Below are 12,577 nucleotides of genomic sequence, written 5' to 3'. Positions count from 1 at the left end.
CGTGTGCTGGGACACCAAAGCTAGACATAGTACTCCTGTTGGAGTCTCACAAGTGCTGAACAGACGGGAATAATTATTTCCTTTGACCCGTTGGCTATACTCTTGCTCATGCAGCCCAGGATGTGACTGTCCTTTTTTTGCCACAAGGGCACGGTGCTGGCTTATGTTCAGCTTGTCCTCTATGACCCGCAAGTCCTTTTGCTGAAAGTTGCTTTCTGTCCAGATGCTTCCTATCCTTTCAAGTTGCATGGGGTTTTTCCATCCCAGGCAGGACTTGGTATTTGCCTTTGCCAGAGCTTCATGAGGTTCCTCTCTGCCCAATTCTGCAGCATGTCAAGGTCCCTCTAAACAGCAGCCCTCTACCATATCTGTCAGTCAGTCAGATATGATTGACACTAAATCAACCAATTTGGTGTCATCTGCTCTTATGTGTTGTCCAGCTCTTATTAAAGACTGTAAACCTGTAAGCCTCAGTATTGACTCATAAGGAACATCACTAATAGCTGGGCACCAGTTGGGCTTTGTCTCACTGATTACAACCCTTTGAGCTCAGTAGTCCAGCCATGTTTTCTGTGCATCTTGTAGTTGACTTCTGTAGTTTGTATTTCACCAATTTGGCTATAAGGATACTATGGGAGACCATGTGAAAGGTCTTGCTGAAGTCAAGTGAAACAGCATCCACTGCTTTTCTGTCCACCAAGCTAGTCATTGCATCACAGAAGGCAGTCAGGATGGTCAGGCATGATTTGCCCTTGGTAAATCTGTACTGGCTGTTCCCAGTTGCCTTCTTGTCCTTTGTGTGTTTGGAAATGGCTGGAGAATTTGCTCCATAACTTTCCCAGGGACTGAGGTGCAGCTGACTGGCTTTTAGTTCCCCAGATTTTCTTGCCTGTCTCAAAGGCAGGTGTGACACTTGCCTTTTTTTTTCAGTCATTAGGAACTTTCCCTGACTGCAGTCAAATTTTGAAGGTGATAGAGACGAGCCTTGCAGGGACGTCAGCCAGCTCCCTCAGGACCTCAGTTCACAGACGCGTAGCCAGACCTCAGGTTCACAGAAGGGCAGTGCAAACAGATGGTCTAAAAACATTTTCTACTTCCTTGTCCACAGTTGCGCCAAATAGTGCTTGCAGCTGACATGGAGATCTAAGCCTTTTTATATATAGTTTACCTAATAGTTATTTTTTAATTGCTGGATTAATTATGTCAGAATTTTCAAAATAGCAGGCCTTTAGCTGCTTTTTGATTATGCCCACTGCGTTGATGTGTATTGATCAGAAGAGTCTGCAAGTGAAACACAGGCTTATTAAGGTTGATGAAAACAAGGCTGGTTTATTGGTGTGATGGGACTGTCAAGTGGTCTGTGGGAACCTCTGAAAACTTAGTGGCTCCCAGTGATTGCCTGACAGTAGAGCTGAAAAAAAAAAAAGAAGGTATTTCACTGGCATATGAGCATGAGACTGACCTCTCTGTGGGCTTTTTCCAGTAAAATGGCTGGTTTGTTTCTCCCTTTATGCCAAATGTGTCTTACAGGAAGATTATGAATACATATATATTCAGCACTGCAGAATATATCTGTGTGATGCTTCTGCAATGAATTACAGCTTACTTTCTGAGTTAAATTTTGCACTTAGATACCCCTTCACAGTTACCACTTACAGCAAACTGGATTTTTACAGATATGTTCAAAGAGAGCTCAGTTTTGCCAGCCTGCAGCAAGGATGTTTTCTGAATCACACCAAAGTGGAAGACAGTATTATAAACAAAAATAAAAGCTGAACTGAGACTTGAGCTATAAATTTTGGTACTGTATTGTTCGGAATTAATGGAAAACTTAACTGTTGAAAAATCTGTCAATAGATGGTCTCACGGCAGGAGTTCCTGCGTGTTACACAGTTGCAGGAATTAGACGAAGTTCTGTGAAAGACAAATACTGTGGTAAAACCTACTTTGAACTGTGTGGCTATACTAGGGCAGCATCTATATACGTTCACCAGTGTAAATTCATACAAGCATTGCTTTTAGAAGCTATCTCTCAAAAGATGAACTTAACTCTTCACTCTCAACACTTAAGCATTTCTCGTGTGCTTATTTCAGTCTTATAAAACAGTCTCATAATTCTGATCATTATTGTTGTATACTCTTTGGGGAAAGAAGATAACTAACTACGTTTAGTACAAATTGCAAAAAAGAAAGCATAGCTACTCTATGAGACATATTGAGAGTAACATCTTCAAACTGGGCTTTCAAAATAAAGAGCAAGGGGAAATCGTGGCTGCGCTTTTGCTGCTAGCCTGCCAAAGATAGCCATATTTTCCTTAAACCATTGTTAATACCCTCAGAGAATATGCGTCTTGTCTCTTTAGGCTGAGATGACATTTTCTGGGAGTAGTTCCCTATTGTTTGCCTCTTCCTTTCATTCTTTTCTGACTGTACTGATTTATTTAGTCTTTAGAGAAAGCCTTGGACATACAGTCTTGCATTATAGTTCCTATAAAGGAACTGTATTATATACATTAATAGTTATATAATATATAAAAATTTATATAAAATATTATATATATATTTTGATTCCAAAAATGAACTTAATCTTTGCATTACTCTACAATATAATCTCAAATGGTATTTTTGTTCATTTTGGCTTACAGATGTTAGATATATCCTGGTATAAATTGACTGATGATGGCTTTGAGTTTCTTGTGTTTTTTCTTTTTTTCCCCAGCATACAGGGAGAGCTGGATGCTGAAGCTGAAAAAATGAGGGTATCCCAGCAGGATTTAATTGCAGTTAATGAATCTGTTTACACCCCAGATTCTGATATAACTTCACCTACTATCAATAGAAATCTCATCCAGAAGGCTGGCTACCTTAATCTTAGAAAGTAAGATGACTGTTTGTACCTGCTGGTTTGTTTAGTTGCTGACTAGTTGCTACTTTTTTTTTTTTTTTTAGGTCATAAAGACTCCTCAGGTAATGATGTTTGAGGCTCCTGAATCACTGTGGTAGCTGTACTGTTCAGCTCCTGAGTATCTCTGTCATCTTTGGAAATGTATTTTAGAAGCTTAAACCAAATTAGAGGCATTTGAGACTGTTTTCCTGAAAACAGAAGTTTACTTCTGGTTGAATTAATCTACAGGGATGATACCCTGCATTCAAGTGGCTAAAAATTAGAAACGGGTGGGGCTGGGTTCAGATTGTTACCAGTTCTTAGGGCTAATGAAAACATAGTATTTACAAAAATAAACAGCTATATTTTGTAGTTAATATAGGTTTTCATAAATTACCTCCTTTACATAAACAAAAGCTTTATACAAATGCATAATTTTGAATGTATGCCATACATAGTTACCTCTGCGAATTTTCCAAATAAAATCTTCCGTCAACATCCACAAGAGCTATGTATATCGGTAGCATATAGTATGCTTATATGATTGATTAAATAATCAGTTTATTTCTATTTGACTTGTAGTTTGTTTGGGTTTTTTTTTTGTGAGTGGACACAGTAATTTCTCATAGCATTCTAAGAGCTGGATTACAGTATAATAGGATTCCATAGCTAGGGAGAAGATGGACTCTGAGATACTGCTTGCAGAAGATACTTTGTTAAAAAATGATGATTCTCTGTGCTGAAATTGCTCATGCTGCTCTTCAGCTTGAAAATAATTGTGGTGGGTTTTTTTTTATTCAGCTTAATAGTATTTCATGTCAGTTACTTGATACCAATATTTATTTTATTCCTTAACTAGCAAATACTGCAGAGAATGTTTTTAACTTGGGATGTTTGGAATTAGTTTAGTTCTTCAGCTTTCATTAAGAATTAGTCTCTGCTAGGAATAAGTGCTGCTTTTATTTCTTAACAGAGAATCATCATAAAAAAAATTCCAGGGTTGAACATAAAGATTAGCATCAGGATGTGTTTGCCGTTTCATATATGTTTGGAGCCACTTCTGAATAGTAATGACTCTTTATCACTGCATCTTCTCTTCAGTAAAACAGGTCTGGTGACTACAACTTGGGAGAGACTGTATTTCTTCACTCAAGGTGGCAACCTGATGTGTCAGCCAAGGGGAGCAGTAGCTGGAGGATTGATTCAGGACCTGGACAACTGCTCTGTTATGGCTGTAGACTGCGAAGACAGAAGATACTGCTTTCAGATCACTACTCCTACAGGCAAAGCGTATGAGACAGGTTTCATTGGAGGACAGCCAGTCACACTTACCCTTTCAGATGCTGTTTCATGTAGAACATGATTGCTAAAATAACAGTAAACCTTTTCTGCGTTTCCAGAAGGGTGTTTCCAAATTAAAAGCATGTTCCTTCCCGTGCTCCCCCACAACTGCCTGAACAGTCCATGCGGTATCCTTTAGCTGCAGCTTATTCGTGATTTTTGTTCCTTTGATGGTTAATAGATACAAAGTTTGGTGACGCTGTTGTAAGACCTGGAGTCAAACAGTCCTGGTGTCCACTGTTAGCACTGATACACTATGTTTCTATTTTAGGGGTATAACCCTTCAAGCAGAAAGCAAGAAAGAATACGAGGAGGTAAAAATATTTTCTTAATGCTGTTATTCTTGTATACAAGTGAGCTTGTAGAGTTCAATTTCACTTTTCCCTTCCAGTGGATATGTGCCATCAACAACATCTCCAGACAGATCTATCTCACCGACAATCCAGAGGTGGGAGCTTGTTTCTGTCTTTCAGTCCGTTCCTTCCAACTTGCTTCCCCATTGTTCTTTAAATGGCAATGTAAAGTAAGTGTGTATAAGAGCTGTTTGGTTGTGTTTTTGTAGGCAGCTGCAATCAAGTTAAATCAGACAGCCCTACAAGCAGTGACTCCCATTACCAGCTTTGGGAAAAAACATGAAGTTCACCACCCCAGGTAACATTCTCACTTGTACAGACTAGAGGCTGTGTGCTTGGTCATGCCCTTTTTACAGGGCAGCGGTCACCCAGGAGAAAGCCCGGTCTAGGCCCTGGCTTTACAAGCCTGTGTGTTCCAGCAAATTCCTCTACTTTTGATGTTTCCTACTGAGATACTAAGTGTTGAGGGTAATGCTTATTGCTCCACATCACAACTTTGAAGGTCCTTGTGGTTGCCATTGGGATTTTGCTGTTTCTTCAGAAGCACAACACAATGCTTTACTTGTAAGTGCTTTGCGGTAAGGGATTGATTTGTAATGTGGGTAACACAGCAGAGTCCCCAGTATACATTGAAGGAAGTATATTCTTGCATATTGCTTCAGGCAGGTCCTGTCAGGTTGCCACAGGAATATACCTTACGCAGCTGTCAGAATAATTACTATTGTTCTTTTGTGCTCATTCAGTTCAATGAATAAAGCTCCTCTCCTTCAAAAATTGTTAATAATGCTCTAGGTTATGCTTATATTCAAAATATGTTTATGTATCACTTTTTTTGTGTCTACATGATGCTCGCGTCTTGCTCAGTGGGAATTCTTCAGAATTCATCATCAGAGTTGGCTTTGAAGCCCAGTGCTGGACTGAAATCCTGCTTTCAGAAGCAGTGTGATAAATAAAACAGGGCAAATTTGTGTCACACTGATTTCAACATGAAGAGACTTCTTTGCAAATTCTGTCAGAAAATTGTAAATTCTTACTCAGATATTTACTTCTAGAAATTCAAACCCTTTCCAGATCTGGATTTCACTGCCTCTCAGGCCAGTGACTTTACTATGATTTGTGATTACTTACAAATTCCAAAGATTCCCTATAGCCATGGGGAATGCCAGTCAATTTCTTTCTAATTTTATTCACAGTACAGCTGTTTTACTTTGATTACAGATTTATAAATAGAATAGTATTGACATCTATTTCACTGGGCAAAGGAAATAGCTATTTCAATGACAGCTAATCTCCCAAGTCACTTTACATCTGTATGCAAACAGAAAACTTTCTAGAGGTAGAAAGGTGCTGCTAGTAAACCCAGTGTTCCATATGTAGTAATGGGCATAGCTACGCCTTCTGTAGCTGTGGGAAACTTAAAATTTCATTCTCTTTCAGAAAAGGTGCAGGAAGAAGTCTGACCCAGTGTGTAACACTTCTTCTTAACACATTGTAACAAGCCTGTGGCCAAGTAGGATCTTAAAAAGATGTCAGGATTGCCATTTACACCTGTAGACACAAGTCCAGGTCTCTGCTGTTTGAACTGATAATGCAGTTGTAAATATGGCCACTAGAGCCAAACAGCAACCTACTGCAGGTCTGCCCACACTCAGAGTTGATCTGAGTTCAGGTTTAATATACCAGCATTTACTTTTTTCCTAAATAATTTTATGTACAAAAAGATAAAACTGAGATTTTAATAGAGTAGTCAGTAGCAGGTAAATGGGAAAACACTCTTATTTAATGGTTCAATCCTGCTTTGGATTTTTTAATAATCCCTTCCAGGGCAAATATTGAGTGTCACTGATGGAAACATTTTTTTTTTTTTTTCCTTTTTCATTTTAGCCAGAATGTAAAGAATATGGAAAATGATAAAATAATTCCCAGTGAATCAGCTGGCATTCAAGACTCCGCACAACTCATTGCTCCTGGAACGCCGATTCAATTTGATATCGTCCTGCCTGCCACAGAATTCCTGGACCAGAACAGAGGTGGCAGGTATGGCCAGAGTCAGCGATCGATCACTTTAACAGAGTGATTTCAGGGGAGAAAATTAGGTATTGCAGCATGTGTGTGGTGACTAGAATCTGTAATTACAGTTTTTATTCTTATTTCGTAGGCGTGCAAACCCATTTGGGGAATCTGAAGATGGCAGCAAAGATGAGGAGGAAGGTCAGTGCTTCATTTTTCCAGATAAAATTGGTCACCATTTTAGGCCTAGTTCAGCTGTCAGCTATCTAGTGTCTCTTAATGAAAGCACCTGACACCATGGTGCAGGGCTAACAGATCCGTAATACAGTTGACGGTAGTCATCTTTCAGTTGAAGGTAGTCTTTCAAACATCACTACCTGTGAAAACAAACACCTTTTTCTTTGACAGTCCAAGCTGTATTTCAGATCAGGTTTATTTCAAATGTTTCAAGGCAAAAAGATTTGGTTTGCTTGGTTTTTGTCTTTTGTTCTTTTTCTTTCTTTTTAAAAAAACAGAAAAGTAGTTGTTGACTCCTTTAGAAAGGGTTGGATGGGACTGTATTGTAATTCTGCTTAAGTTTGAGGCTGCTTAATAGCCATTTCTTACCCACCTGTACTCTGAAATGCACAATCTAAATCTCACAGAGGCCCAGCATATACCTCGCAGCAGCAGCATGTCTCATTCAGCAGCTCTCACGGCTGCTCCTTTTCCCTCCTCCCAGCAACATGCCAGTAAAAGTCAGCACTTCTGACCTTCCTCTCCGAGCACACGCAGGGCTCAGACCCTGGCTGTTCTCCTCTCCGTCTGTGCCATTTACCACTGCTGTCTGGAACCCACAGCCCTGTCAGAAAACTACTCACAGAACCAAAGCAGAACGTACTGATTTGAACACTTGCGTGTGTTGTCCCCTTGCGAGGTAGGATGGTTGCGAGCTGCCTGGCAGCAGAGTAGCTGTGACAAGCAGGCACCGCCGCACCGGCAGCAGCAGCAGCGCCCGGCTCCGCTGCAGTACGCGTTGGAGAGTACAGTGCTTGGGTGACTGCCCTGCGCCTCATACTGCACCAGTCAATCTGTGTAGCTCAGCTCACGCTGATGCGTAACAATCTTTGTGGTGTCTTGGGCGATGTAGACACAGGCATTGTGGCCTTTGAACAGTCGTGTTCAGCAGGGCTGATTCCGCTTTACCTGGCTCACCACCAATCATAAAGGGAGCCTGATCAAACAGCGGCTTTGTCACATAATGGCTACTTAGCTGTAAATAGGAGCCTTAGGTGATAGGATTTAATGAAAACCTCGCTGGAACCAGCTGCATGGAAGGTCAGAAGGACATAGAAGAAAGAGAGGAATGTACAAGGTGTGAAGGTAAGAGTTCATTTGATGGAAGCCAAGGCTTGTGCACAATCGTAAATTTATCAGAGTTTATGTGCACCTGATCACATCATAGGCAAGTGAATTTTACTAGCTAAGCAAATAAGGCATAAAGGACCGGTTACACTGTCAAAGTTTCCAAGCAACTTTTTGTTTCCCCCCACCCCTGCTTGCTGCCAGTTAAAGCACTGTTTAAAACTGGGTCAGAGCACTGCCTGGCTCATAGCAGGAAGGCACCACTCACGACAGTCACCACCCACGGGTATACTGTTGAATTTCCAAAGTGGAAAAAGTAATTTTTTTGATGACTTCAGCTACTGGAAAAGTGAAGTAACACAGTGAAGGAAGTCACGCCTTTTATCTTCCAGATTCGCTCTTGCAGCAGATGTTTGTAGTTCGGTTTTTAGGATCTATGGCTGTTCAGTCAGATGACACAAGTGAGGTGATCTATGAAGCTATGAGACAAGTGTTAGCTGCTCGTGCCATTCACAACATATTCCGTATGACTGAATCACATCTCATGGTCACCAGCAAGAACTTGAGGTACTGTAAAACCTTCAACTTGTCAACATTCTGTTCTCTTCATACAACTTGTGATTAATAAAATATTTTTGGTTTTGTTTTTCCAAGAAATACACCCTTTGAGGGAACAAGATCCTGAGATTCACTTTACTTCATAAAAACGTCTCTTTTTCTTAGTCTGTAGTATCTAGAAATCATCCTCCTGACTAAGTTGTAAGAACATCCTACCAAAAGTTAGGGGATGCAGTGGGACTATAAGGCCCTGCAAGGAGACAGAAAAAGATGCAAAAAAATGCATTGGAAGATTCTCTTTCCTTACATGTAGTAACAGCAAGAGGGCTGTCAGTGTCCTGTTGTCAGTATTGTCACTGTAGAGTATGCTGGCACAAGACCTTCACTTTAGCTGGAGTGCAGTTATGTCCATACTAATATTAGTGTATTAGCCCTTGCACCCAGGACGCTTACCAAATCACTATGACCTATACAGGTCAGGCAGCCGTGAGTCAGGGTCTAGAGCTGAACCTTACCATTGACTGACTTGCAATCACAGATAAAGCATTTGATTCTGTAAAATTGCTGTAGTGATTGCCTTACTATTATAAAGCACCTTGAAATTACCAAGAAGTGCTCTAAAATAATTTACTTTTTTTTTTCTTCCCCTACATGTAATTGCAGGTTAATAGATCCTCAAACACAAGTTACACGAACAAGTGTAAGTAACTTTTGTTTTGAATCTGGTTTTCTACCACAGCTTTGAATACTCAGTCACGGGAACTTGAGCTCTTGACCAAGCTAACTGTATGCTATTTAAAAAAATTAATTCCTTACACTTTTCCAGTTTGAACTCACCACTGTGACACAGTTTGCTGCTCATCAGGATAACAGGCGGCTGATTGGCTTTGTGGTCCATCTCAGTGAGACTCTGGGAGAAGAATCCATGAGCGTGTATATTTTTGAGAGCAACACAGAAGGGGAAAAGGTTTGCATAACATTTAATAAAACACTTCATTTAGAAAACAGGTTTTAGGCTTCCTGGCTTACTCATCTGGGAAACAGTGTGATAGAAGCAAGAGCAGCTCAATTTCTTGCCAGGAAAGTATGCCTTAACATGCAAGCCTTTGATGGCTTATGGCTAAAAAGGACCAAATTCCTAGATAATGCAGCAGCATGTACAACAGGGAGGGAAGGATGCGATTGCTGATGCCAGCACTGAGAGAGGGGAAGGGGTGTGTGTATCTGGCACCAGCACTAACAAAAATGAATGTTAGCTATGGCGAGACATGTATGTCTGTAAAGCTTTCAGAAGCAAGACAGCCCTGCTGTGGTAACACCACTGGATGCTTGCTGCTTGTGGTAATAACAGACTATTAGAAATAGTGCTGGGGAATTTTTGTCTTTAAAAAAGTAAGACTCTTACATGCAGTAGAAAAGATTTACCAGGTTTGGAAATAAAGTTTGGTGAATAAAACTGACCTGAGTACAAAGATGTACCAGCTGAAGTGAGCTTTGAAGCAGAAACTAAGATAGTTTTATATAGTTAGCAGGGTGAATTGGTATTCCACCCCTGCTTTTCGGCCTGTATTTAAGACTAAGTTTGCATTGACACTTCTGCATGCTAGTCCCAATTAAGGAACAAAAAACCCCAAACAAAACTGAACTCCACATACATTTCTTTTTTTAGATTTGCTATGCCATTAGCTTGGGAAAAGAAATCATTGAGGCACAGAAGGTAAGTTTGCTTCATTCCCCATGTCTGCGATGCGATACATCACATTCTGCTTTTGGTTGCATTCTCCAGGTACCTCTGGTGTGCGTGAGAAAAAGGAACTGCTGTTCCTCCCAATGACAAAGTTTTGCAGACATCATTTAGCACAGCCCCTGAGTAGTCCATGCAAAAGGCAACTCAGTTTGACTTTGCAGTAGCTTGATTCAAGATAAAATTTGCCACCCTAAATCAAATTCAGAACTATACAAATCCAGTTGTTGAAACAAACTCTTTGGGATGAAGTGTCAGTCACACATTGCTGGTTCACTTTTAGAAACTCCTATTCCTTCCTCCTTTAGGGTGAAGGAAACACTGGGTGTTTTTGCACTTAAAACGAACGGCAAAGTTACCTAGCCCCTTGTAGATAAATTTATCTATATACAAATGTGACACTAATACATTAATATTTGCTCTGTATTTTTGCTCATAAGATTTCAGAGCAAGTTGCAGGAATGAGCTTTTAGTCACAGGCAATAAGCACAGGTATAGATAATTTATTTAGACAGTTACTTTTCTCCTTGTTTTTCAGTAGTTACATCAATACCAGATAAGAAAAGAACAGCAAAATAAAGGCTCAAAATTAATTACTTTTTTTTCTTATATACCTGAGTGATGGTTTTACTGAACCAAAAGGGATTGTTTATGTTCAATAACAGACTGAAGGTTGCCATTAAAAAAAAAAAAAAAGTTGCAAAACCTTAACAAGATGTACTGGGAAACCTGTGTGGAAAGTACTGTGGAAAACTCTGAAAGATTGCTGCAGCCTGGCTGAACTCTTTTTTTTTTTTTTCTTTTTTGTGTCTTTCTTCAGGACCCAGAAGCATTAGCTCAGCTAATGAAGTCTGTGCCATTAACAAATGATGGAAAGTTCATGCTTCTGCACGATCACTCAGAAGAGGATGGAGCCATACATGAAGAAGGGGAGGAGTCAGAAGCATGACAAACTCCTGGCATTTCCTGCAGCCTGTGGGAGCAGGGAGTAGTTTGGCAAGAATCTCTGGTTTTCAGTCATCTGCGCACACGCAAGGCCAGCTTCCATCTTCCTGTGAGAGAGCGCCTGGCGTCTTTGCAGGGGAGTTTCCCCTTGATTTACAACCTGGGACTTGACCTTCGAGGCATTTTGCATTTGCAAATATGTAGTGTGTCTGGGAAGCTGACAGTTTCAGCAGTAGCCCCTTGCTGCTGGTAGTTAGGGCAGCAGAGCTGTTGGCCATGAAGGGTCAATGTCATTCCTTCAGATTTCCATGGTGAGCAGCCTACAGTTCCACTGAAATTAGTGCAAGCTGTCAGCTCCTTTAACAAGTATCAGGCCTCAGATTTCCTACCATAGTCCATGTCCATAGTTTGCATCATTATGTGCATCTGAATGAAGGTTGAAAATGCACTATTTACTTTATTTTCAGATGAAGTTATTTTTAGTCCAGTCTAAGTATAACAAGATTTCTCTTTTGTGCTAGCCTATTTACAAAACAATTTGTTAAACACTAAATTTTTTCCTATTAATATAATCTATTTTTATACTGCATCTAGAATAAGCTTGAAAAGCAAATCTAAGTGCCTACTCTTACCTTCATGGGGACCACACTCACACATTCTGTAATTAAATAATGGACATAATGCACCTCCTTGATTTATTATTCTAAATACCACTGACATGCAAACATCAGAAGTAGTCAATGAATGTGGCATGTTAGTTGTGTGCAGTTTTTCTATGGTTAGGTTTCTTAAAAGTTAAGTTGCCAGAGATGATAATTGTAGGACAAATAAGTACTTTTATAATAAGAATTCTTTGTATTTTTAACATTATGGTGACATGCAGCAGCTGAGTCTACCAGCAATCTGTGGTTTTAAGAAACTGAGCAATAAAATTCTAGATAAGTCTACACTGTATTGACTAGTCTCATAGTACTTTCCTGAAATTAGAGACTGTAGGTATTTGGCTAACGAGTTTAGATTCCCCCCCCCCAGTTTAACCTGAAAACATGAAAAACTGTACTTTGCAACAACAAACAAAAATAAACAGTAGTTGGGGGGGGTGGGGGGTGTAATCTGTGGCATAGTTTGTATTAATCAAGATAACTGGACCAAATGGCTGAAATTCTTTTCTTTAGCTTAATTTAACTCTTCCCAAGCACTTATTAGGAAACTACACTTTCTGTGAGCAGAATCTGTGCTACAGCATTGGATAGATCCCTGTTTGCAAGTGTGTGACATTAAATAAATTCAGTTTAGCTAGTTGTTGAAAGTTTAAAAGAACCCTGGAAGAAAACTGCTAGTAACTGACACAAAACTTCTTCATATATAAAAGTTGAAGCTGTCTCTTATTAAAAAATT

At 39.9% G+C, this 12,577-nt stretch overlaps 1 protein-coding gene across 1 annotated transcript in view; it reads left to right on the top strand.

Annotated features, from left to right (window-relative positions):
- The window catches only part of APPL2 (adaptor protein, phosphotyrosine interaction, PH domain and leucine zipper containing 2), a gene marked incomplete at its 5' end in the record, with an annotated part of 33,252 nt that extends 22,069 nt beyond the window's left edge, over positions 1-11,183 (top strand). The window contains 12 exons of the mRNA XM_010284811.1: positions 2,720-2,878; positions 3,986-4,174; positions 4,497-4,539; positions 4,617-4,673; positions 4,788-4,876; positions 6,463-6,615; positions 6,737-6,789; positions 8,325-8,499; positions 9,154-9,190; positions 9,317-9,457; positions 10,160-10,207; positions 11,055-11,183. Of these exons, the coding sequence (XP_010283113.1) occupies positions 2,720-2,878; positions 3,986-4,174; positions 4,497-4,539; positions 4,617-4,673; positions 4,788-4,876; positions 6,463-6,615; positions 6,737-6,789; positions 8,325-8,499; positions 9,154-9,190; positions 9,317-9,457; positions 10,160-10,207; positions 11,055-11,183 (1,273 nt within the window). The remainder of the gene's footprint in view (positions 1-2,719; positions 2,879-3,985; positions 4,175-4,496; positions 4,540-4,616; positions 4,674-4,787; positions 4,877-6,462; positions 6,616-6,736; positions 6,790-8,324; positions 8,500-9,153; positions 9,191-9,316; positions 9,458-10,159; positions 10,208-11,054) is intronic.
- Positions 11,184-12,577: the final 1,394 nt, after the last annotated feature.

The sequence above is a fragment of the Phaethon lepturus genome, unplaced genomic scaffold (genome assembly GCF_000687285.1).
Source record: "Phaethon lepturus isolate BGI_N335 unplaced genomic scaffold, ASM68728v1 scaffold1564, whole genome shotgun sequence".
NCBI classification, from domain to species: domain Eukaryota; kingdom Metazoa; phylum Chordata; class Aves; order Phaethontiformes; family Phaethontidae; genus Phaethon; species Phaethon lepturus.
The sequence above is the reverse complement of the archived record's forward strand: the minus strand, read 5'-3'. Positions and strand labels throughout refer to the sequence as shown.